Raw genomic sequence first — 26,365 nt, 5'->3', positions numbered from 1 at the left:
AGCGGCGAGCTTTGAATGGAAAAAACGTCATATCCAGTAGAAGGAAATATTAATCCATAGTCGAGTTTTATGCCAAATACGCCTCAAAACTGCAAATTCGTAAAAAATTTAAATCACAGAGAAAATAAAAAGCTTCGATAACAAAAAACCCCCATCTTGTGTGCCTTGAATGTCCTTGATTTTAAGCAAAACCCGAACAAAACAAATTTTTGTCTAATTTCAGTTTTTTCCCAATAAGTTATTTCTCGCACCTAATTTCGTGTTTTTAGGGCAAAAATCCCTAAATTAGCCCCAACCCTGTATTTCCTTTTCCTCATTTACTTCAAGATTGATGCGTCCAAGAATCCGGTATTAAAGTAGCGATTAATCAAAGTCACCTAAGTGTGCAAAATGCAAAACTGTCTCTGCATCGAGTGGTCCAAATCCGACTTTTCGGCAGGATCAATAACGACAAGGACGTCAAAGGGTCGGAATCCCTTCTGTTTTTTTTTTATATATCACGGCAATTCATCTGCTATCGATAAACACACCTTTATTTTTACAGTTCACTTCGGTAAACATTCGCCCTTAAAGGCTTCCATGTTATGCTTTCAAATTGAGCATTTAATAATGAAGAAGTGCGTCGAGGTCGCGACTCAAAGTCTAATCTATTATGGATTAGGAGAAAAATACAGGATGTTTCAGCTAAATATCGGCAACTCTACGCCATTTCCGGGGTTGCACTGCGCCATTCCGGGGGCTTTTATTACACTGCAACCCCACGCAAACTCCGCTCATGTTCCGCTAAACAAAACAGAACAATACGATCACTAATTCCAGTCTCAATTCCGGCCGAATAATAATATCAAACAGGAGAGAAGAAGTGGAAAAAATCGCTTATTCTCCGACAATATTGAATCATGAAAGTGTTAAAGGATGGAATAGAGTCGACTGATTGAATTTCTTTTTGTCATCATCGCGTGTTTACTTCATTTTATTTTTATTCCCTATTCAAGGTGAAGCAAATCTTGTTTCGGAGACTATCAAAGTGAGACATGTGGGCGAGAGTTATTCAAATTTCAGTGAGAGCTAAAGTTCGGCATAGTTTGATTGTCGAGGTCTCAACTTGCAAAACCTGCAATCTGGCTCCCGGAATCGACCGGTTTTGAGGAATTAATTTCAAATTTCACTGTGTATATTTGGATTTTTCTTCCGTAAACAATGATAACTCGTCCCTTCATTTCCGTTGCTCACCCTTTGACATCAAATGTCTTAATGAACCGTATTGTTTGCCCCTGAACCCAATATCCGGCGCAATATTTACAGAATTTTAATACTCCGTTGTTGCTTTTACATCCATTCAAACAGAAATAATTCTCGTGTTTGTAAACGCACTAAAGCGTTTTATTCGCTGCTAATCCTGCAAAACCGCCACTCGTTAAGGGATAATTCAGTTTTTTTTATTGATCCACATTTGACTCTGTCGTCGCCTTAATTAGAAGCAAATGGAATCACTTCGTCTATTACAGAAGTCTTAGAGGGAATGCTGCTTTTATCATCTTAATTACGACACCATTCATCGCAGTTGATGTTCTAACGAACGGCGATGGGAAAGGAAGGGATGTGTGCGGGGTTATCCTGTGTTTTCATACGGAGTAAATTGGAAAGGGCGATGCTAATCCGCGCTTAATTCCATAAAGTGGAAACTAACCTCGAAAAATACGAAAATAATAATGTACAGGGTGCTGCATTTTAGATGTCCGAATAGGCAATCACCGAAACTAAGAGGCTTAGCCAAAAACGAATAAAACATTCTGGGGCTCATTTTTTGAGAAAATAATATTGGTTAAAACCGCATCCCCGCTATCGTCTTTTGTTTTCGAATTATAGACAAAAATTGACATTTTAGCGAAATCTAAAAAAATTCATAACTTCGTTATTATAGAAGACATGGATCTGAAATAAAGACATTATACAGGCACTTTTTACGTAAAATTTAATAATGTAGTTAACAATTTTTTTCAGTTGTTTGTTTAGCCGTAATAAAATAAATTTGTATTTTTTTAAATGGGAATCATAGATGGTTATGTCATTTTTAAAAAGCTTGTTTTTTTCTTATCTAAAAAATATATATTTGTAACAAATTATTATAATACACTCTTAGCAAAAAATTATCTTTGATTTTTGTTCGCAGTTGGCCATGAAAAAATGTTGCATCTTCAACTAAAAGGATTTAAACTATATTATTCAACCAGTGTCACTAATGAAAGAGTTTTCTAAGCACTAAGTAATGAAAAAAATGCAAAATAAATCGTAAATCAACTTATTGGCGACTAATGACATTTCTTTGTTTTTAAACAAGCTAACATTACTATTGCAACTTCTACTAATACATAGAGTGTTGTAAAAAAAGCCGCTTTAATTCTTCAATAAAATATATTTTATATGACACAAAAATGACGAGATGGCTATTCAAATACCCAAATTCCGTCTATGTGAAACGTTATCTTACCTCCATTAGATCATCAAAAAAATGTTTTTTCTAATTGTGTTGACTGTTGACACATTTGTTTATTATTATTTTTGGATTTTTTAAAAATATGTAATAATTTTGTTCTGAAGCACTCGCATATTTGTTCAATACTTCTAACGTATCGTATTTTTAAAATTTTTCTAATTTTATCTATTTTTTCATCTATTTTACGGTTCACAAAACTCTTATTGACTATTACTTACACATTTGGAGTGAAATATTTTTTCCATGGCCAACTATTATCAAACAAAATATGTATTTCATTTTTTAAGTATGCCTAATTATAAAAAATGTTCTGTTACAAATATATATTTTTTAGATCAGAAAAAAAATAAGCTTTTCAAAATTGCCAAAGCCGCCTATGATTTCCATTTAAAAAAATACAAGTTTATCTTATTACGGCTAAACTAATGACTGAAAAAAATATTAACTACATTATTAAATTCCTCGTAAAAAAGTGCCTCTATAATGTTTTCATTTCAAATCCGTATCTTCTATAATAACGAAGATATGATTTTTTTTAGATTTCGCCAAAATGTCAACTTTTGTCTGTAAGTCGAAAACAAAAGACAATAGCGGGATGTAGTTTTAATAAATATTATTTTCTCAAAAAATGAGCCCCAGAATGTATCACTCGTTTTTGGCTAAACATCTTAGTTTCGGAGATTCCCAATTTAAACATCCAAAATGCAGCACCTTGTACAGTCATTTGCAAAAATGCAGTCCTCGGGGACACTACCTTCGGAAATAATTGTACAATTGACGGTTTTAACCGATTTTGCATGGATTTCACCCCCAAGAGATACAATTAGATAACACTAGTAATACATTTTATAATTGGTTAACTATGAGCTAGATGGACGAATATATCATTTGTGATTCATTACAACATACACCTACATGTGTTATTATATTAAGCCACGATAATTAAAGCAATACGCTGTTGTTGTCATGTACAAATGGACGCTCTATTAAATTATTGCGTATAATTTGATATTTATGATAGATAAACAAAATGAGAACTTTATTAGTATTTTATTTCCTAATTATAAATAAACGTATTTTGTAAGTTAAATAAATCATAGAATTTGAAAATCCATTAATAATATACAGTTTATAAAAGTTTTTACTTTAAGTTGTATTTTTTGATTCACTCGGGTGGTTTTTCGAACCAAAAAAAATTTTTTCAGCCATTTTTAAAATGTCCCTCTTCAAACTTGTGTGTGGACATAGCAAAAATCTGAGAGTTTGTACAGTCGCGGCCGTTGAAAACTAACACAATTTGACAAATCCAAAATTTTGCATTGTAAAATGGCCTGAAACTGAAGATTCCAAAATGTCATTCAAATAATTACGAGTCGGTGTCGTAGAATAGAAAACTTTACTTCAAAACAATGAACTTCAAGTTTGTAGACAGAAAACTAATATTTTATTGCAGTACCATCCAAAACCGAAAAATTGAAATTGACATTGTCATCCTAGATAAAAACCGAATTTACACTTTACCAATTTTTAAAATAGCAAATAGTATACTAATAGTGAATGTCTTAGTTTTCAAGGGCCGCGACTGTACATAAGTTTTTGAGAATTTTAAAAACCTGCGTAACTAAGTGTTAACTTTTTTGTTTAAACGATATATTTTTAAATTATTTGTTAATAACAAGCTTTTGGATGCCATACATTACCACGTCCGTAGAGTAGATATTTATAGCTGTTGTTGAAAAAAAATCATTTCAATGTGTTGATTTGTTCTTTTTTTACTTTGAGGTACTTAATTTTGTACATCCCTGTTTTTTCACAGGATGTATTTCAAGTAAGATACGATATCAGAAACATGAAAACACTGTTAAAAAATTTTATCTGTCAAAAAAATTTGACATTCGACATTTTTTATGTCTATGTAATGATACTGATGATCTTGTATATATTTTTTTACAATTATTTAGTAAAGGCACAAAAATTTTGCTAATAAAAGCCACATACAACATTAAACAGAGTTACAATTTAGGATACAGCTTCCTGGTTTCCTCTCGTAATAGTCTGTAGCAAAAAAACTTGGAAAACTATTTTTCCAATAGAAATAAATAGAGTCAAAGTGCAAAATTTAAACTCTTATAACTTCGAAATTTTTATAGATAGAATTTTTTTAAAATAAAAAAGGGGAAAATACGTATCACCTACTTTTAAGTGTTTTATAAGATACAGGATGTCCCAGCAAGTTGAAAAAGTCCATTAGTGACCTTTAAATTGTAAAAATTTAAAAAAATTAGATAGGACATTATGTCTCAAAAATAAGTTAAATACTAACTTGAGTTTTTTTTATACCAGGTGAATAAAAAGTATGCAACCAAACGTTTTTTCCTTAAACTATTTATTTTTTGAAAAAACTAATTGATGAGTGATAAAGTACTATAAAAATGTGATGATTTAACAAGAATAAAATTTTTCAAAATTTCCTTTTGTTCTACAAAAAAAAAATAAAAATAATAAATGGCAACCCACTATAAAATCATTTTTCTCATAAAAGCTATACTCTAAGGATTACAACTATCTGCTTTATATTTAATTTTTTCAAAAAAATTTTTTCACATAAGTTGCAATTTTGACAAAAAAAATCGCATAACTCAAAAACAAAACAAAATTTCGCTATGAAAATACGATCACATTTTTTATATTACTTTAATTTATATTACTTAATTATAATTTTCTGGAGGCAAATGATTAAAAATAAAACTGCTTGGTTCCATACTTTATATTCACCCTGTATGTTCCTTAGCGTTTCTGGATGTAGATTTTTAGGACAATGTTTTTAAGGTAAACTTTTATTACTCGATTTTGATTAGTTTTGAAAATAAGACGGCTTTCGAACATCTCGAAATATTTTTTTCCTACCGCAAAGAAGAAGGTACAAGCTATAAGGTTGTAACATTTTTTTGTGTGTTGCATTTGTAAAGACAAAAAAAAGAAGCCGTTTCTTAAAAGTTCTATAACTTAAAAAATTTAAATGGAACACCCTATTTATTATTTTTGCATTTAAAAGATTATTAAATTGTCTTTCTAACTAAACTAAAAAGATATTTAACGCTAAAAAAAAAAATTACTATTGTTTCAGTAGCCAAAAAGTGCACAGCTGCACAAGAGATGAAAGAAATATCACTTAATAATCACATTTGTGTTAAACAATTCATTATTCTTTATTTTTACAATAAAATAATTCGAATTTCAGTATTTATAACGACTTTTACAATCTCTGGATAAATCAACGGATAAGTGATCCGTGCTGGAATTACTATGATTGCCATGGTATTAACAATGCTCAGATATTAATAGGCATTGTCGCTACAATTAATATTGAATGTTAAATATCTTTTCATTAATCAATGCTAGACATTAAAAGTTTATTTTTTTAGATAGACAATTTATCAATCTATTAGATACAAAAATAAAAAATAGGGTGTTCCATCAAAATTTTTAAGTTATTTAACTTTTAATAAACTTCTTAATTTATAAATTTTTACAAATGCAAAACACTAAAAAATTGCTACAGCTTTAAATTCTGTACTTTCTTCTTTGCAGAAGTGAGATAAAAATTGTTCTAGCTATTTTAGTTTTTGTGTAATAAATTTTTTAAAAGTGCATGTTTTCGACAAAAAACCGTCTTATCTCTAAAACTAAGCGAAATCGACTAATAAAAGTTTAGCGTAAAAACATTGTTTTAAAAGGCTACATCCAAAAATGCCAAGAAACATATACGGTGTTTCATTTAAAAAAACACAAGTTTGTATTGTAGCTTATTTTTGGGACATGCTATATGGTTGAAAATAATTTTAGGTGATGCACTAAATTAGTATCAATCAATGTCCTATACAATTTTTTTAAATTTTACCATTTAAAGGTCACTAATGGACTTTTTCAACTCGCTGGAACGCCCTGTATCTCAAATTTACGAAAATCGGAAACAATGGGATTTAAAAGTGATCGTTTTGGTATGGAATTACTCTTTAATAAACGAAAACGAAGACCGAAAAAAATTAATTATAATTTGCCGCTTCATTCATTTTTCCGTATCTAAATATCTCTCTTGATTTAATCCCCAAACGGCATTTTTTTCGCTCGTTGCTACCCTTCTGTCCCTATTAATTTAACTTTCAACTGGAAGAGGTCAGTGGAGAATAAATTTAGACTCGGGAGAAGCGACATCGTTATTTGGTCCAATAGAAAGCAAAATTTAGAGAAAATAATTAAGTCAAGGTTACAACCATGTTGTCAACAACTATAGTATAGTTTCTAGTGAATATTGAATATAGTATAAATCACAACCTTGACTCAGTGACATAAACAAAATACGACTCCTGTCACACAAAAACAAATTTCTAAAGTTACACAAGAAAATAAAATATTCAAGACGGAATCCGACTTTTAAAATAATGTTCGCAGACACGCAACGAAGAATTTGTGTACTGGTGAGGCCCATACATCACTTTTTTCCCAACTCGTATAAATTAATTCTGAAATAAAATTTTGTTGAAAGCATTTCTTTTGATTAAATTTATGAAAAGAGCACTCCAGTTTAATCCTTTGAAAGCTAATTACCGGATTTAAAAAAAGGCAGGTCATGAAAACAAAACTTTTTCCTTCACTTTTTTATTTACTAAAATATATAATTTTGATTAAAATCAGTTTGTACTAATTAAAAATACAGTCTAGTATTGTCGCTTCGATAGTAATCGCTTCCTAATACTACCAACGTAGTCTTCCTATTTACATGGATTAAAATATAGTACAAACACAAAAATACTTCAATGACAAAAAATACTTAGGATAATCAGGATGGAAAACCGGAGATTACGAAAACGGAAAGACGGTAATATCAACAAGAAAAACACCAGAGACGAGGAATGTGTGATCAATTCTCTGTTTCGCTTTTATCATCTGGAACGTTCAACACCTCTCTGCTGGTATAAGGTGGTGGTGGTTCGTTTAAGTTCAATCCGGAATTTTGAGCACGAATAACGTCGATGTACGACGGTGGTTGATCCTCCTCACTGAACAACAAGGGATCGGAAACATCACAATTGTCAACGATATGATTATTAGAAGGCGGTAATCGCGAATTATTCTGATATGTAAAAACATCACAAGATAGGAGAGCTGTCTGATTATGTAAACTGATGCTTTCGATGTTCGATTGATTGACGCTAGAATGATCGATGTCGGTCTTGCGGGCCATGAGAACCACACGAGAGGCGAGCACCAGGAAGAGCAAAATGACGAAGAGGATGCAAAGGGTACCTGAAAAATTCAAACTCTCTCAATGAAATTATCTACCTATGTTGTTACAGGGTGTAACAAAAAGATGGGGGATTCACCAGGTCAAAAAAAGCGATTTAACTCAACTTACCCCTATACCAAGTTAGAGGGAGCCAAAGTTTAAAAATTATTTTCCTTTTTCATTTTAATGGATTAATTGATATTTAAGAAATTTGGTAGAGGCAATTTGACATGTTTTGGTTCTATTTCTTATACAGGCTGCGCCAGAACTCGCGCCCCAGTAAGTCAAGTAAGGTAAGATACCAGGAACATGAAAAAAATGTTTAAAAAATTCTATCTGTCAAAAACTTTTGACATTTATTTTTTGACATTTGACATTTTTTTATATCTCAACTCAACTCATCCTAGAAAAAAACTAATTACACCTTCTTAATCCTCGGACGATTTTACGTCAGAAATAGTTACTTTTCGGGGTATTTTATAGCTCAGTTTTTCAAAAAAAAATACCAAAATTTTGACAAATTTTTTGACATTTGACATTTTTTTATATCTATTTAATGTTACTGATGATCTTGTATATGTTTATTTACAATTATTTAGTAAAGGGACAAAAATTTTGCCAATAAAAGCCACAAATAACATTGAACAGAGTTACAATTTAAGATACAGCTTCCTTGTTTCCTCTTTTAATAGCCTATAGCAAAAAAACTGTAAAATTATTTTTCTAACAGAAACAAATAGAGTCAAAGTGCAAACTTTAAATCCTCATAACTTCGAAATTTTTATAGATAAAATTCTTATTAACATCTTTTCCATGTTCCTGGTATCTTACCTTATATGGCATTTTTCTCTGGGGGCGGGTTCTGGCCCACCCTGTATTTTATTATAATTGTAAAGTACTTACTTATAACAATTTGACACATTTTAAGCCATACGTAACCCGAGTGGCGTATTTCCTTTTTTATTCAAAAAATACATTACTTTTAAACAATTTTCCTATCTTATAAAAGTTTTGTATGGGCCTTAGTTTAAAGAGTAAAAAAATAATGTAAGTAGATAAGTTAAAATTTTAGATTTTATTATTAACGTTGTTAAAATTGTATTAAAGAAATTTTAGGTTTTAGTGTCCTTATGTATGTTTGAGTTAGTTAAAATAATGAAATTAATTACTAATTTAAACAAAAAAAATACATAATTTCATTAGCGTCTTCTAACTTTTAAACGGTACAACATGGTATAGACATAAGTACGGTTAAATCACTTTATTTTGATCTGAGAAATCTCGGATTATTCTTTGTCCCCATCTTTTCGTTACACCCTGTACAACAAAATATAGGTGTTAAAAAAAAGATTGGAAAATACAAGATGTTAAAAAAAAATTAAAATATTTCATACTACTATACTATACTCTTTTTCATATTAATGTGCATCAAGTAGGTTGTAGAAGTCTAAATGTATCTTTAATTTAAAGTCCGATTTACACAAAAAGTGTCATTAATGTCATTCAAAACAAATTTAATCACATCAATAATTAAAAAAATCTTTGTTTCCTATCCGATGTTGATTACGTTGTTAATTTTAACTATTTTTTGCTACATTTATTTGACTGAGTTTAGGATTGTTTAAATTTTCGCATGATTGCCACCTTAAAATGATCCCCTTCAACGACCACTTCGATGCACATTAATATGAAAACGAGTATACTTTCTAAAATATTTTACAATCTTTTTTAACACCCTGTATACACTCTTCCATAAATACAATCACATCGTATCTCACATGTACACATGTGTACACTTATCTTGACATTTTACCAATTTTGGCAAATTTCTTTATAACAATTTCTGAATTTAGTGAAATTCCTGATCCAATGTTAGTGTTGGGAAAAATGTTGAAGACAAAGTTTTATAGTTAAAAATTTCGGTATACGACTTCGATATTTAAACTGTCTATAAAACTCTTATCTTAATAAACAATGAAACTAGAAAAAAAATTATTTCAAAAAAATTAACTCAAAATCTGACTTTTTCATTATCCCACAGATGGCATTGCAGTCAGAAGTCAGACATTTTGTCAAAATAAAAGCGGCAAATTTGAATCCATTTTGATTTTATTGTGTTTATGTCTTTCCTAAAGATGAATATAAATTAGGCCATTAATTTTTTTAATCAAAGTCATCATAACTCACTATAAGTGACAGAAAGAGACAAAACGTACAAATAATTATAATTTATCTCATTTCAACCCATCGAAATCATTTGTTTACCCATTTGCAAACCTATATCTATCCCTTTCTCTCTTTTTATTACGTTTTATCTTTGTCGTTTCCTAAAAATAACTAAAATTAAAGCCTACCTTTCATGCTCTCTGTTTCATAAAACATCTACATAGGAAGCTGCCATCTCTTTCTAAAATATGCATTATGTATAATTTTACTTGTCATTGAACATTTATTTTACCACTGATCACTAGTTGTCACTTGAAATATTAACAAATTTTTTTAATTTTAATTTACTTAACTGGGTTAATTGTCATATAGATGGCGTGCAATTGGCGGCCATTTTACCTACGTAAAAGCGCGAAATTTAAATATATTACTTTTTTAGAATTTCCTTCAAGCATTTGCTCTCTAGTATAAATATATTTTTTTGTAAAAACAACATAAAACATAATAACCAATTAAAACCAGTCCAATCATAAAAAATATCAAAATATTAAAAATGCGCCGATAAAAATGCCTAAAAGATAAGCCACTTATGTAAACAGCTTTTAACAGTTTGTTTCAAACAAACCAATTTAAATTCCTGTTGAAATCATTGTTTTCAATACACAATCGCGGACCTTGAAACTAGTCCAGTGTTGTGTAAATTTTTTTTCGCCTTGAAACGCTTGTTACTTACATATCGTTATAAAAAGATAACGGGCCCCATTATGGCTCTGCGTCACTGAAGCCGACCCATATTCCAATTCCTCATAAGCTAGAGAATAAATCAATTAAAGACCCCGCAAATTGTATGGAAACACTCACAATCTGACAAAACCTGGCAACATTTCGGCCTGTTCGTCACCGTACAGTTGGGGTCGTGATGCCTGTCACAACACCAACTTGTCGGTATGCAGCGGCCGTCGTCGCATTGCAGCTTGTCTTTGCAGGGGTCCCCGTGGCAAACCTCATCGCTTTCGTCCGAGCCGTCGGTGCAGTCGGGTCTGCCGTCGCAGGCGTAATGATAAAAAATACAAAAACCATTTGCACATTGAAACATCTGCTCGCTACAAAAAATCGTTTCTTGGATAAAAGGCCGCTCTTTGGGGGGCTTGTCGTCGCGGACCACAACCTCCACGCTCTTGTGCAAGTTGTACTTGAGACTGACGCAAAAGTACTTGCCTCTGTCTTCGGATTTGAGCGGGTAGAAGTGCTTGATTGCTTTGTTCATTTCACTGGGTTTGAGGATTGAGTACATTTTCTTGCTGTCAGAGGAGTCATGTTCGCGCCAGAATCTAATAAGAAAAATAGTTAGTTTAGGGAGTTTGAGGGGGCTGAGGACACCTCAAGTCGTTCGATTGCTTAATCCATGATAATTGAAAATCGTAGTAGTTACTGTTGCTTTTGAAAGACACTAAATCACAGAGTAGAGAAAAATTAGCACCGGCTTTCTCCTCAACGACTGCCGAGAGGACGGGAGTGTAGGAATCCTCAGTACTTTTGATTATTTTTAATGCGAGTTCGCCTGGATTACCTAAAAACGCAGGAACATAACCTCACATCTCGAGCCAAAGTCTTGCAAACCAAACACCCAAAACACACTACTTACATCTTAAACTATGAAAAAAACTTAAAATTAAGAAAAACACGAAACGGCGATACATTTTAACGCATTTTTTGGATTATTTAAAAGCAGCCATCTTTGTATGGCATTGACATTTCAATCAAAACATGGCGGATGGAAGGAAGTGGCTAAAGTCACATCTCATTTTTAAACTTTTTAATTAAAATATTTCAAAAACCAAATTAATTGCGTGCAATCTTATAATTAGCTCGGTACCAATCAACACTGTCTTTCACGGCCACCGGAAACGGTGTAAACTCAAAATCCGGGAGGTATTTGCGCAGTTTCGCATTACTTGCTGTTTTCTTATACTGCCCATCTGCTTTCGTCGTATCAAAAACAATTTCGCCTTTAAAATCGAACGCTTTGGCTAATTCTTCAGTCAACTGTCGTATTGATACCTCTGCAGCCTCATCAACTAGTCAAAAAAACATAAATGAGCGACATAATCTCACTTTACAAAAATCCCAAACCTGAGAGAATAATCGGCTCAATTTCATTATATTCGCGTAAAACCCAGAGAAACAGTTTTGCCAAATCAAGAGAATAGATGAACTGGCGTAGGGGCTTCCCCGTGCCTAGCACCGTGAAGGTTTTGCCTCCGGCTTCCATCACGTCGTGTAGACGCCTTATCAATCCAGGAATGACGTGACTTGACTCAAGATTGTAGTTATCATGGGGGCCAAAAACGTTACAGGGGACCACCGAAGTGAAAAGACAACCATGTTGTTCGTGATATGCCTTGTTCATGATGTCTATCATGCGTTTGGCATAACTATAGCCAAAATTTGAGGGGTGTGGGGGCCCATTGTGAATCTAAAATGACCCAAATGTCACTAAATTGTAAGTGAGTCCTGATGAGGCACCATTGTCTCATCAATAGGGTAGGTAGTCTTGTCAGGGAAGATGCAAGTTGACAAACAAGAAACCACTTTTTTCACTCCTGTTGCGTGACTGACTTCCAAAACATTACTATTCATTTGTAAATTGTTCCTCTAAAACCCCTTTTACCACACTTTGATGCTTCAAAACATAAGAAATTACCAAAAAATCCAAATTGTGGCTCATATTATGAAATAGCCCCCCGACCATTGCCGCTAGATGAATCACATGGGTCGGTTTATGCTCCTCAAACAATTTCTTAGTCTCTTCTAAATCGCTAAAACCCAATTTTGGCCAAAATCGTCAAATTAAAAACATTACCATAAATTCGCATCTTTGCTATTAACAAAAATCCACGTCTCGTCAGGCTTTTTCTCATCCTCAAGAACAGTCTGAATGGCCTTCCCGACAAGCCCTGAGCCCCCGGTCACCAAAATTCTTTGATTTTCACCCATATTGAACGATTAATTTTGACCACGTTTCATGTAAATAAAAATGGCCTTGAAAGCTGTCAAAATCACGTGATTTTAGGGATATTAAGGTACCAACCCATAAAAAGGTAGTAATTATTGCACAATTTCTTGGGTAAAAAAGGAACAAAACAGCGCGAAATAGGAATAACAATCCAATTTACAACTTTTGAAGAATATAATTTACAGTTTGTTCCAAATATTTATTGTTACGTAGCTGGGTGATCACCACCAACGTGACCAAGTCAAAATCACTACATTTAATTTTTGAATCTCAACGTCTTAATTCGTGTTTTGCGTCCCAAGAACCAATTTCGAGGTAATTTAGCGTTTAATTTGAGTGGTTTCGAGTAATTTAAATAATTTGTGTGTCGAGGTGAGTTTAATGTGGAAAAACACCCGTGACTCGAACAAACAATATCAGTTGTAGTTTATTTTATTTCATTTAAAGCTCTTTATTTTTAAAAAACGTCTTGACTCCTCACGTGACTTTTGACTTTTCGTTTCAACCAATCATAGCCGTCACGTGACTGTTTCCAGGCCTTCCATTGGTCATTTTTGACCGACCACGCCCTCCAGACACCTGTTGACGGCTTATACAACCCTCAACACACATATATCACTTTTCCGTCTTGATAAAAACCACTAAACCGGTCGTGTGCGTCCTTGACTTTGCGTTATTTGTTTAATTATTTCGTAATACCGGTGAGAGTCAGTTGTTTTGAAACCGTTGAACGGTGTAAACGCGCACGTGACATTGATTTTTTCCTTCCTTCAAGTCCCTCCTGGATCAATACCGAAGAGGATGCTTGAAACCAATTGAATTTTCTTCCGTCGTGCGCATTGTTTTCGTTAACCTCGATTGTGGTGTCGGTGCTGCTGGTGTGTTTGTGAAAGAATGGACTGATTTCGTAGGTAGCGAAAATGAAGCTAATTCCGGTGACTTATTACGGTTTTACGGCGATGGACCGGAGGTTTTCCAGTCCGATGTTGCCGTGGATCGTCTCCGAGATAAGGAAGAGGGATTATTGCGAAAAGGTAGGGGCTATTGACTTGATTTCGTCTTCAAAAATTGAAATAAAATGTAAAAAAAAATGTTGTTTTTTTTGTGGAGAACACCAAGTGGGCTTGAACCGAGACCTATTGAATTGTTCTACTCGTAAAAAAGCAAAGCTTGTATCCTATTAAATTTTTTGTATGTTGTATTCAACAAACCCGATTTGACTCCTATTGATTTTCCTTAGTTCTCAAGTTATAGACTTTTCACAGCGAAAATCCAACAAATCTATAAAAAAGTAAGATAATAAGCCTGACTTGCTTTAGTTTAGACAAAACCATCATTGAAAAATCTTGAAAGTTACGCATTTTAAAGGTTTGATGTACACAGCGGACTCGAGCTGAATCCCATTGAAAAATCTTGGTATCATCAATTCTGAATTCTGTAGAAAAAAATTAATCGGTTTTTACTGCATTACATTTCTTTGCCTCTTTAATCCCAACTCTGGAATTTTACATCAAACGTGTTTTTTAGACAAAAACTTTCAGAATTCCCAAACCAAAAAATGTCACAATCCCAAGTGTTATTTTAAATTTTTACAGAATAACTAGAAAATGTGTCAAAACTTCATTTAATCTCAGAAAATCATAAAAAATCATATTTTATTAACGCAAGATACCTAGTTGCCCGATTTAACCCCTATTGAATTCTCTTGGTTCTCCCAAGAACGCAAGTAACAACAACTATCTACTCTATCATATTTTATTTATTCAATTCTTCGACTGTGTAGGCCTTGTCAAGAAGGGAATCCCCAACAATGTAATTCTATACAGGGCTGTTCCGTCTAAACCCCACATTAGAAGTATTGGGAGTTGGAATATCGTATTTATTTGAAAATTCGTACATAGCCATAAACTATTAAATCCTCCTAAATGAAAATATTTTCAAGATGGCGATACTTCCGGTTATACCGGAAGTCGGTCTCAACTTTCTTATTTTAAATGGGAAGGTATATTTTTACTGCGTTTTTGGATTAATCGGGTTATTTTAAGGGAGTTTTCATCAGCTTTTCCTATACCTAAATTTAGCCGTTTTTGAAATATTTGGAGTTTTTCAAAAAATTTTGGATCTGCACCTTCCACTTTAAAAATCGGTAACTCTGCCATTATTTAAGATTTTGAATTCGTTTTTTTTCGTTTGACAGAGAAAGCTTAGATCGTTTTCTGGTGTTTTCAAATTTTGAAAAAAAAACATATCCCAAAATTTTAAGGTTACTTTTATAATAATTCAAATACTCAACACAATTTTTTCAAATGAAATACCCCAATTTTTATTTTACTATATACAAGAGAATTTAATTGTGCATTGATCTGTATTAACATTCCCTATACCTAAATTTAATAATTTTCAAGTTATGGACTTTTTTTTAAGACTACAGAAAATTTATTACTAGCCACACCCGTTTTCACATAGTTTGCTATGGAAATCAAAAATGTCAAAATTGTTTCTCAATAAACGTCGACAGTGACAAAAGCACAGTAAAAAATATAGCTTTCCATTTAAAATAAGAAAGTTGAGACCGACTTCCGGTATAACCGGAAGTGTCGCCATCTTGAATATATTTTCATTTAGGAGGACATTATGCATTATGGCTATGTATCAATTTTCAAACATATATGATTATTCGAACTCCCTCCCAATACTTTTTATGTGGGGTTTAGACGGAATACCCTGTATAAAACATGTTTTTAGACAAAAACTTTCAGAATTTACAAAACAAAAAATGTGACAATCCCAAGTGTTATTTTAAATGTCTACAGAATAACTAGAAAATGTGTCAAAACAACTTAATTTAGTCTCAGAAAAAATCACACTTTATCAATGCCCGATTTGACCCCTGAATTCTCTTGGTTTTCCCAAAAACGCAAAAAACAACAACTCTCTACTCTATCATAATTTATTCAATTCCTTGACTGTGTGGGCCTTGTCAAGAAGGGAATCCCCGGCGAAAGACTCTTCCTAGTATGCGCAAGGAAAGTCGTCTTGACGAACAAGGGACTCGTCTGAATTTGATGCAAAATCCACCTTATCAACAACTGGTGCACATACATGGGCAAATACATGAAATTATCATGCAAAAAGTCCAAAATCTTCTTCTCAATTAAAGGAATCAGATTCGTATCACGACACATTTCTTCAATTTCGTCGGTTTGAATCTTCGTTAGCTGGAACCGAAAATTGGACTAAGTCCAATCGAAATGCTGCTTACCGGATTCCAGTCATTTTTCTCCAACTGTGACCGGACTTCGTCAACAAGTTTCACCCCTTCGTTGGTCTCTGCCGTGAGTAACAACTCCGAGATTTCATCGATGACCTTTGGAAAGTTTCTGTGATAAATAGCACAAGCCCAAGGCTCGTCGAAAAACTCAAACATGTCGTTAATCATCCCCAAGTCGTACCTCAACAAGAGGTGATTGAGGAGTATCTCATGTTTGCCCCATAAATTGATCAAATTGTGCACTTTCAACTCCTGAAACTGGAAATTGGATCAAAGTTTCACAAATCGTGACTCACAAATTTGGCCAAACAAGTAATGGTTTCAACGGTTTGAAACTGGTTCAAGTGGAGTCGGAAATACCCTTGTTTATCCAATTTTTTACAATCGCCGGTTTTCAAAACTCGACCCTAAAACAACTTTAGACTCAACACTGGTCATACAGGGTTATTCATAAATATGAAGCAATATTTGATCCTCAAAAATGACCTATAAAATGATGTTAATTTAAATAATAACTCGTGTTCTATCTCTACTGATAAGAATTTTACAGCCCTCGGAATGTGGGTATGGAAATTTGTTTTTTTTGTAATAACTTTGGAACTATTTGACCAAATATTATAAAATTTGGAACATTTCCCTGTGACAACATACCCTTTAAACTGGTAATCACGAAAACCGGATATATCCACTCAATTTCCGGTTCCAGCAGTTGCAGGTCACATTTTCTGGGTTTTTCCATTTTTTTGCTCTCTTAACACCAATTTTTTATTGCCCAAATCGATAGAGTAATCAATTTCGATTAAAAAACGCATAACCTTTAATACCCCTAAAATGGACCGTTTCAAAGATATTTTAATTTAAACTGAGGACTGCACAACGCTGAAACCAAAAAGTAGGGATTTTGAATGGATGATATCCACGGTAACAAATGACCATGGCCTCACTAATCGCTGTCAGGCATCTGCCAACTTTGACATTGGACGATTATTTGACAATTAATCGAAAATATTTAATAAAAGAGTCTACCTCAGATTCCAAACATAACTTAGAATAAATTCAAATGGATCTCGTAGCATTTAATTCATAAAAAATTCACAAAAATTTATTGTCAAAGTTAACAGATGCCTGGCAGGGATTTATGTGACCATGGTCATTGGTTGCCGTGGATACCACTTATTCAAAAATCCTTATTTTTTTATTTCAGCGTTGTGCAGTCCTCAGTTTAAATTAAAATATCTTTGAAACGGTCCATTTTAGGGGTATTAAAGGTTATGCGTTTTTTAATCGAAATTGATTACTCTATTGATTTGGTTAATAAAAAATGGGTGTTAAGAGAGCAAAAAATGGAAAAACACAGAAAATGTGACCTGCAACTGCTGGAACCGGAAATTGAGTGGATGTATCCGGTTTTCGTAATTACCAGTTCAAAGGGTACGTTGTCACAGGCAAATGTTCCAAATTTTATAATATTTGGTCAAATAGTTCCAAAGTTATTACAAAAAAATCAAATTTCCATACCCACATTCCGAGGGCTGTAAAATTCTTATCAGTAGAGATAGGACACGAGTTATTATTTAAATTAACATCATTTTATAGGTCATTTTTGAGGTTCAAATATTGCTTCATATTTATGAATAACTCTGTATGTCAGATCTTACATAATTGCACTTGTTGGTAGCCACATCTAGTGGTACCGGTCGACCGGCTTTAAACACGTTTAAATAATACAAATTCCCTGGGAATCTACAAATCTGTATCACCGGTTGGTGAAGCAGTGTTTCTTTAACCGGAGGATCCCAAAATTGCTCCGGTACTAATTTTTTCCGAATCGCTGAACCTAAATTATAACCGATTTCCCTCGAATTGTAGTACTTGTGACTCAAATGTTCCGCGTAGTACTTTTTTGAGTACATGGTCAAGGGTCCGGCCCCATAAATGGACGGATCATTAGTCTGGTAGTCCTTATCAATGACCAAACGGCCATTAAACACAAGCCCACTACGAGCTATAGCCTGGAAAGTGCGAGCACTCACACCTTTCGAATGATAGATGAAAAGTGCAGAAAGTTCAATTTCGACAAACTTGTACTTGCTTTCGAATTTCGCCGAAATTACAAAGTTTTTAGTCGAGTCTAGATGCCACTCAACGAAGTTGAAGTCTTGGTAGATTGTGATTCCTTGGTAGAGAATCTCGTCTAATACTGCCGTTTCTACCGCACTATCGTTGAAAAACTGAGTCAAATGCTCGTGTCGGTCCTGTCTTAAGGAACTATCCGGACTTGGATCGATATAAACAAGATTACTTCCAGCAACTCCGAATTCTAGTAACGCAGCCAAACAACAGCAAGCCTCCAAATAGTGCCCAAACACCACCATATTTCCCTGTTTTTGACCAGAAGTGAGACTTTTCAACGCATTGAAAGCATTCCCAGCGTCAGCTTCAGTATTAATTATGAAGACGTTCTGTGGAAACTCAGTTCTCTTCTTCCCGATTTCTTTTTTCTTCAGTGGTGGTTTCTGGTATTGCTCGCCACATATAAGGAAGAGGTAATCGTAGGGGAGGTACGACTCATCGTTCAAACCTACATACTTCTCTTTCCTGTTAATAGAAGTCATGACTCCTGTCACAACATGTACGTAAGTCTTTAAGGAAATCGCATCGATATATTTTCGATCCACGTGACCATCACTCACGAAAACCATCTCTCTTATTTGGCTTGGAGGCTTATGATAGGTCACTCCATGTGGACTCACGACTGTGATATTTGTAAAAACTATCAAAAAGTTGGGATTTTGGCCAAAAATCAATGACTCTAGAAAGGATATAGTCGTAAGTCCGGCTCCCACGATCACCAATTTCTGATTGATTTCGATTTTGGGCATGCTGCTTAAACGTATTGATGACAGATAAAGTCCGAAAGGTTGGTGGTGTTTTTGCAAACATAGAGGAAGCATGAACTCGTCTGTGATTTGTTTGCTATATTCAGGGACTCTATTAGGGAGTACTGGGATCATGTTTACGATGGCGTTGACAATAGGGAGACTCCGATGACTATACATGTAATCATAGCGTTTCAATCGGTAAAAAAGGACGTCAAAACCGCTCAAACGGTGCAGTTCGCGAGTGAAGAAGTTAATGTGGCATTGAAACACAGGAGATAGGAGGAATTGTTCAAGACAGCCGCAGGTCCCAAATCGGGTTTCTTTGGGGTTTAACCAGGGGTCGACGTTGTAGTGGAGCTCGAGGTATTCGTGTTCCTCTTCTTCGCTGACGACTGGAAGGATAGGAGTTAAGGGGGCTTGGGGAAAATTTTGGCTTAAACCAAAAAGTAAAAAACATGGCTTAAACCTAAAAATATTCTTACAGTACAGTTTCAAGTAAAATAAGATATCAGGAAGATAAAAAAATGTTTAAAAAATGTTATCTGTCCAGAAATAAGTAGAATTAAACTGCAAAATTTAAACTCTCATAACGAACTGGCGGACACGGACGATTTGTCATTCGACTGACATAAAACTGTAAAACGAGCCTTAGGCAACTAACCTCACTTTCGGTTTTTGTAATTTTTATCCTGAGAGCGAAAGAAAAAGTGACTACAAATCAAAATAATTTATTGATCTTATATACTCGTAAAAACACGTTATTGTTTCGGAAAATCGACGCCAAAAATAAATTTCAACTAAGACTTTCAAATTTTAGTTTCAAACGTCAATCATAATTACATTGACACTTTTTGAACTGTCATGTCAAATTTAATGTCAAAAATTCTGTGTCCGCCAGTGTAGATAGATTTTTTTCAACATTTTTTTTCCATGTTCCTGATATCTTACTTTACACGACATTTTTTTCTGGGGCGCGAGTTCTAGCGCACCCTGTATTTGCGATACCTATAGTGTGAGTTTTACACGGGGGCGAACGGCTCTGCCGCGAGCCTCCAATAATTTCGACAAAACATTTGAGAATTAGGTATAATTTCTATCAAACATTTTCAAATCTGATGGGATTTAACTACGGATACCTAGAGACTAGGATACAACACAATGTAAAAACAAAACGTCCCTGTTCTCAATTGTTCCGTTAGTGAGGCCAGATAGCGTAGTTGTTCTTTTCCTGTTTAAGTTTTAAGAGCAATGAAATAAAAAAATGGCTGTATTTACATAACGATGAGCAGAACGCAAATAAAAATAATATAGACAGATAGAGCATTAAATTCTCTATAATAAGAGATAAAGGTAATGCAAAAATTTTATTGAAAACTATATTTAAACAAATTTCAAACATGTAGCAATTTGCGCCTCGTCTCTTAATTTTGAAAATGCTGCGGATACGGTTAAAATACATACGAGAAAAATATAAAAAAGAAAGTTGTAGAGAATAAAATTTTCAAGTAAAAAGTACTTGAGATCTCTCAATCTCTATCTTCAGTGGTTTAGGTCCTAAAGACGCTCAAGTGACGAATACGTGTTATTTTTACCGGTGGTCAAGAGACAGAAAATTAATTTAAACCTAAACAGTTGAAGATAGAGATATTAGTCCAGTTAGTACGGAGTTTTGCCCTACAAAAGGTGGGGTAGTAGTAATTTTTTAATATGTTGTTAAAGCCTAGACCTTGGAGTAGGACCGCTCGAACCGCCATTTTGGATGAAAGGTACGAAAAATAGGTTTTTCCAGAATAACTCCGCAGTGGTTGATTCTATGGCAAAAGTGTTTAGATAAAAGATAAAGAAGACAAAAGTCTTTACATTTGTTGTATCAACATTTTTTTGTAAGTCTAACGAGTTACAGCGTCGGAAATATGAACATTTTACCCAAAAAATAGTAAAACTCTCTATTTTCGACGGTAAATTTTGTAAGAACAAATTACACTTGTTTTTAATGTTTTCCGCACTACAATAAGATTGTACAGCACTATCAATTTTAAATTACACAGATTTTTCTTGTTACATATAGGGTTACTCATCAATAAGGCTCGGATTATATGTAAAATGCATATTTGTTATTAAGAATTATATCAACATAATTATAAGTTTTCTATGCAGATCTGATGTTTTTTGATTAAAATAGGCCAATTAAAAAATGCATACATATTTTGCATTTTTTGGCAACTTCGTGCATATTTTAGGAAATATTGCATATTTGTGCATATTTTCCTCAAATCACAAATTTCTGATTAAAAATTTCAGTTCAAGTTAAAAATTAGACAGTTTAAGAAAAAAAGATAACTTTTGATATTACTATACTATTAATATTTTGTTCTTAAATAAAACGGCTTTTTATTTATTGTTTTACAAATATATAATGCATAAATATACATAAATGTACAAAAATATTTATTAAAAAACTGTTACAATTTATGTTAAAAAATTATAAACTTTATCTGTTGTTAAAACTTTCTTCCACCTGCCATGGGGTGGTACGTTTAAGCAATTAGGAATTAAAATAAAAAATATTTTGGCATCGCTTTTTTACAACCTTTAAACATTCATTAATTTATTTATAAAAAAAAAAACGGGTAGTTTATTAAAAAAAATTCTTTAATACTTGTAAGTCAAACATTTTTTTTAACAAAAAGTGTTAGGTTTACAAAAAAAAGTTTTGCACAGCAACAATTCTTGTAACAAGCTCGTTGTAGTAGGTTCCCATTTAAGAAAAAATGTTAGTATGTTTATCTCGTAAGTATAAACAATTCATATTCAATTTTATTGGAATAGCAATTTTATAGTCATTAATAGCCTATATTTTTTTTGCCAAGAAATTGATAGTTTTGTTAGAAAATAAGCGTTTCCAGACTTCTGGACCACTCTGTATATTTGGTCAAATGGTTCCGAAGTTATTACAAAAAAAAAAACACAAATTTCCATACCCACGTTCCGAGGGCTGAAAAATTATTATCAGTAGAGATAGGACACGAGTTATTAATTAAATTAACATCGTTTTATAGGTCATTTTTGAGGTTCAAATATTGCTTCATATTTATGAATAACCCTATATGTAACAAGAAAAATCTGTGTAATTTGAAATAGATAATCGCTGTATAAAAACATTAAAAACAAGTGTAGTTTGTTCTTACGAAATTCACCGTCGAAATGGGGGGGTTAACTATTTTTCTGGGAAAAATTTTCATCTTTCCGCCGCTGTAACTCGTTACATATTAGACTTACAAAAATAATGTTGATATAGAAAATGTGAGGAATTTTGTCTTCTTTACCTTTTATCTGAACACTTTTGTCGTAGAATCAACCGCTTTGGAGTTAATTTGGAAAAAACAATTTTTCGTACCTTTCATCCAAGATGGCGGCTCGAGCGGTCCTCCTCCAATGTCGAAAACGTAGATTTTTTGTCAAGGCTTAGATCTTAACATATTAAAAATTTACTACTACCCCACCTTTTGTAAGGCAAAGGCCTTTTTTAACCTTTACTGACTGAACTATATGTATAGTCTCGGGGACTTTTTTGTAGGAAATTTATTTCTCTACAACTTTGTTCCCTACACTTTTTTATATCTTCAACCGTATGCGCAGCGTTCTCAAAAATACCGAAAACAGTATTAAAAATAAATTAAAAATGATCATTTTGCGTTCTGTCTAATATTTTTAGAACGCTGCGAATATCGTTAAAAATACAAAAAAACTGTAACAAACAAAATTGTAGAGAATATAATTAGCTACAAAAAAGTCCGCAAGACCATCTTCTACGGTTTAGATTTAAATTGCTTTAAAGTCTTCCTCTGGCACTGAATCACCAGTAAAAATGAAACGAATCCGTCGCTTGAACGCTTTGAACGTCTTTGAGGCCCAAACCATTAAAGATAGAGCTATGGTCTCGCGGACTTTTTACTAGAAAATTTTATTCTCTACAACTTTCTTTGTTACATTTTTCTTGTATCTTCAACCGTATTCGCAACATTTTGAAAAACATGAAACGGAGCACAGATTTCAAATTTTAAATATTTTTTTCTCATATTTCTCGTGAAAAATTTAGTCGTTTGTTTTTCACAGCTTATTAAGAATGTAAAGCTCGACATTTTTGCATTTTTTTTCAAGCAATTAGTAGACTGGTTGAATTTAAATTAATTCAAAACGATTTAAGCGCCCTCATTTTTAGTCCGCCGTACTACTTTTTTTAGATCCAAAAAGTCGAGCAATTTTGTATCTCGTTTCGTCTCCTAGTATGTAGATTTAACCACCGTTTCTAGTTTAGTTTATACATAAAAATCAACATACTCGCACATCCAATGATCTGCTCTTCACACAAGAACGTGTAGGCCTTAAACGGACTCGCCCTATTATCCACAGCTTCCTTAAACAACTCTTCGACAATCGACGGCTTGCTCAACGTTGCTACCAATTCACTAACCAACGGCTTATCCTCCGACACAGCCACCCTTGTCCACAAAACCCCCAAAATCGCATTCTTATGCAAAACATACAATTCGTGATTAAACACCGAATTAGGCCTGGGCGTCACTCTTGTGAAATGCTTCTTCAAGTAACACATTTGCGTATCCGTGGGCAATGACACAATAAGATAATCCCTATCTGGAAAACACTCGAAAGCTGCTTGGAAAAGTAAATAGAGACAGTTTTCATGATCATCCATCGCTGTACAAATTTCAAGGGCGAAAGCATTGGCCTCCCCGTGGTACGTAGGGATTGTTATATTATCTAATTTGGATTCTTTACGTCGAGGGATGCGTTTTTCATCTCCTTCGACGTCGCCACCACTTCGATCGGCGTTGTATAAGTGGTCTTCGTATTCTTCATTGAGAACAACAGCGCTGAAATGGCTTTCGATACTAGTTTCACTCCCGGAAAGTAAGATATGATCACTAGTTTCATCTTCTTCGTACAAAAAATTAAATATCAAAGATGATGATAAGTTGACTAAAGAAAACTCATCGTCGGAAATATTGTCTTGATCATCTTGTTCAGCAGTTGACTCTTCACGAGTCTCCTCCTGAAGAGTTGTATTAGACAGTCGCTCGTTGCTACTACAATGGGAGAAAAATTATAGTATTCAACTTGCGGTCAGTAAAAACCTACTCCTCCAAAACCGGTATGGCCGTGGCACTCAAAACCTGCGTTTTGAGTACTTCATCATCAGCGTCGTGTTTCCTTAAACCGTTAAAAGGTACCAACTCGAACTCCTCATTGAGGACATCATAATTGACCTCTTCGTTCAAACACAAGACGCCCACTGCGCATCCCCGATGCTCCGCCACTATAATCTGGCGTCCAGTCTCGTCCAAATTACTCAAAAGTTCAGAAATATAGTACTGTCCATAAGTCTCTTCGATAATTTTGGGGATTATGGCCACGAGGTCATCATTGTCTTCTTCCACAGCCCTCCGGATCACATAATGGGCCACGAAATCAGCTTTTTTCGCAATGTATATAGTTTGGACTTTTGATGGGTTAGTGAAACCGTAAGGTAGGACTCGGGTTGTGTACTCATCGATGAAGTCCAAACGTTGGATTCCGGGTGGACAAACCATACAGACGGTATCGATGGGTTCATAAGTCAGGAAAAGTGATTGAAGCATGGGTTTGAAAAAGAGTGTTGTGTACCTCCGGTCCCACACCGCGTAATGTATCCATAAAGTCGTCATGGGTGCCATATTATCAATGTGGTACTTGTTGTGCAACCAATACGCCCATTCCCATGGTGGTAGTGCCGGTATATTAGGAAAACAATTGAAACAAATCACTCCTGCCAACTCCTCCGAATCATTATAAACCCCCAAAGACACATAATTCCGGTTACTACAATGCTACTAATAGCACAAGATTACTATTTCGATCGCTTACAGATGTTTATCCACTGGTGTATCCCCGAATAAATATTCAGTATTTTTCAATGTCAATTTTTCGACTTCTTTTGCATTTTGAGGGCCGAGTCGTCGCACGTTGTCAGGTGATAAAACGAAAGTTAATAAACTGTGCATTTTGTTACAGTTGAGTCTCGGAATCGAAGATGGAGTTCTACAGGCGTACAATCCAGATTTTGAGTTGCAGTTTTCACACAAAATCTGGCAAGTGACGCGTTTTTCACAAGCCGACCAAGATCCAACCACTTTTCTCTATCTGATGAGGGATGATCAGGATTCGCTGCTTTATTGCTATTTATTTCAAGCAAAGAAAAGTTCAGATGTAAGTATTTTTCGTGTCGATACGCAAAAATCGTGAGAGGAATGTTAAGGTCGTCAGTTGTTTGTTTCTAGTGATTTTTTGTACGATTGTGTTAATTTCGGAAAGTTGTAAATTGGTTTTAATTATGTGATTTGTCGGAGTTATTTTTGCTTTATTTAATGAATAATGAATAATTTTTGAAAAAGAAACAACTATTTAAATTAAGTACCTACATATTTCTTGAGTAATTAGGAAACATTTAAAAGTAATAATGGAGTTAATGGTAATTATGGAGCTATACCAAAGAACATAATAGTTTCAAGGCCTTAACAGAGTTTCCAAACAGAGGGCAACAAACGAAGTGTTGCAATTTAGAGACGAATTTTTTTGATTGTTTATTTAATTAATTTTTACGCCCACATCATCATATCTACAATACAACAATACAACACGAGCAGGTCATATTAAAACAAAAAAGGTCTAAAAAGAGTAAAAAAATTACATACAAAACAACAACAAAAATAAGTTTGTCACAGCTCCAATGAAAACGAGCCACCCCAAATATCTCAGAAACTGAAAAGATTTTGCAAAAACGCCGAAACAGGTCAATTTTGTTTTCGAGGGGGACAATTTTTGAGGTAATTTTTAAAGCAGCTCCAGTAACCCACGCACCCCAACTTTAAAAATTTAAATAGCACTACCCCTCTTGTGGCACATCAAATCAAAGCTATTTAAACAAGCTTTTCCAGACTCTTTACCAAAAGGGAATTAAGCCATCCGTTTATGAGATGCAGGGTGAAAGAATTTGCACAAAACCCTTGTTTTTAAAAGGAACATTTTTTTATACAATTTTAAAAGCACCCCCACTAGCTCTTAACCTCTATGCCACTTAACTCTAAAATGTGAAAACACTTTTAAAATGCTTTTTAAAAGTTTTTTCCAAAATGAAATGACTTCTATACATTCATAAAATATCGGCAAAAAAAATCTTTCAGCAGTC

The 26,365-nt window shown here is 33.8% G+C and overlaps 4 protein-coding genes across 4 annotated transcripts in view; 1 reads left to right on the top strand and 3 right to left on the bottom strand.

Moving 5' to 3' along the window:
- Positions 1 to 7,140: 7,140 nt before the first annotated feature.
- Positions 7,141 to 11,739, bottom strand: LOC123008571 (low-density lipoprotein receptor class A domain-containing protein 3-like). Its single transcript, XM_044404433.1, has 5 exons — positions 11,596 to 11,739; positions 11,331 to 11,520; positions 10,812 to 11,281; positions 10,684 to 10,761; positions 7,141 to 7,804 (listed from the first exon to the last, which is right to left on the bottom strand). Exons 1-5 carry the CDS (start codon positions 11,648 to 11,650, stop codon positions 7,419 to 7,421), a joined length of 1,179 nt encoding a protein of 392 aa, XP_044260368.1. The 5' UTR covers positions 11,651 to 11,739; the 3' UTR covers positions 7,141 to 7,418.
- Positions 11,740 to 11,751: 12 nt separating this feature from the next.
- LOC123008572 (GDP-L-fucose synthase) lies at positions 11,752 to 13,020 on the bottom strand. Its single transcript, XM_044404434.1, has 5 exons — positions 12,814 to 13,020; positions 12,655 to 12,769; positions 12,477 to 12,605; positions 12,084 to 12,426; positions 11,752 to 12,028 (listed from the first exon to the last, which is right to left on the bottom strand). Exons 1-5 carry the CDS (start codon positions 12,945 to 12,947, stop codon positions 11,793 to 11,795), a joined length of 957 nt encoding a protein of 318 aa, XP_044260369.1. The 5' UTR covers positions 12,948 to 13,020; the 3' UTR covers positions 11,752 to 11,792.
- Positions 13,021 to 13,571: 551 nt separating this feature from the next.
- Positions 13,572 to 26,365, top strand: part of LOC123008565 (TBC1 domain family member 1) — a 28,002-nt gene continuing 15,208 nt past the window's right edge. Inside the window, exons 1-2 of the mRNA XM_044404423.1 lie at positions 13,572 to 14,000; positions 25,192 to 25,386. Of these exons, the coding sequence (XP_044260358.1) occupies positions 13,887 to 14,000; positions 25,192 to 25,386 (309 nt within the window). The 5' untranslated portion in view covers positions 13,572 to 13,886. The remainder of the gene's footprint in view (positions 14,001 to 25,191; positions 25,387 to 26,365) is intronic.
- LOC123008564 (cilia- and flagella-associated protein 61-like) lies at positions 15,770 to 25,831 on the bottom strand. The gene is made up of 7 exons (XM_044404422.1): positions 25,045 to 25,831; positions 24,280 to 24,999; positions 23,461 to 24,227; positions 17,896 to 19,511; positions 16,534 to 16,644; positions 16,229 to 16,489; positions 15,770 to 16,184 (listed from the first exon to the last, which is right to left on the bottom strand). The coding sequence occupies exons 1-7, from the start codon at positions 25,179 to 25,181 to the stop codon at positions 15,921 to 15,923; spliced, it is 3,876 nt and encodes a 1,291-aa protein (XP_044260357.1). The 5' UTR covers positions 25,182 to 25,831; the 3' UTR covers positions 15,770 to 15,920.

The sequence above is a fragment of the Tribolium madens genome, unplaced genomic scaffold (assembly GCF_015345945.1).
Source record: "Tribolium madens isolate multiple individuals breed KSU strain unplaced genomic scaffold, Tmad_KSU_1.1 Scaffold_71;HRSCAF=194;Tcas5.2_LG6, whole genome shotgun sequence".
NCBI lineage: Eukaryota > Metazoa > Arthropoda > Insecta > Coleoptera > Tenebrionidae > Tribolium > Tribolium madens.
Note: the sequence above shows the minus strand (reverse complement) of the source record. Positions and strands in the feature narration are given on the sequence as shown.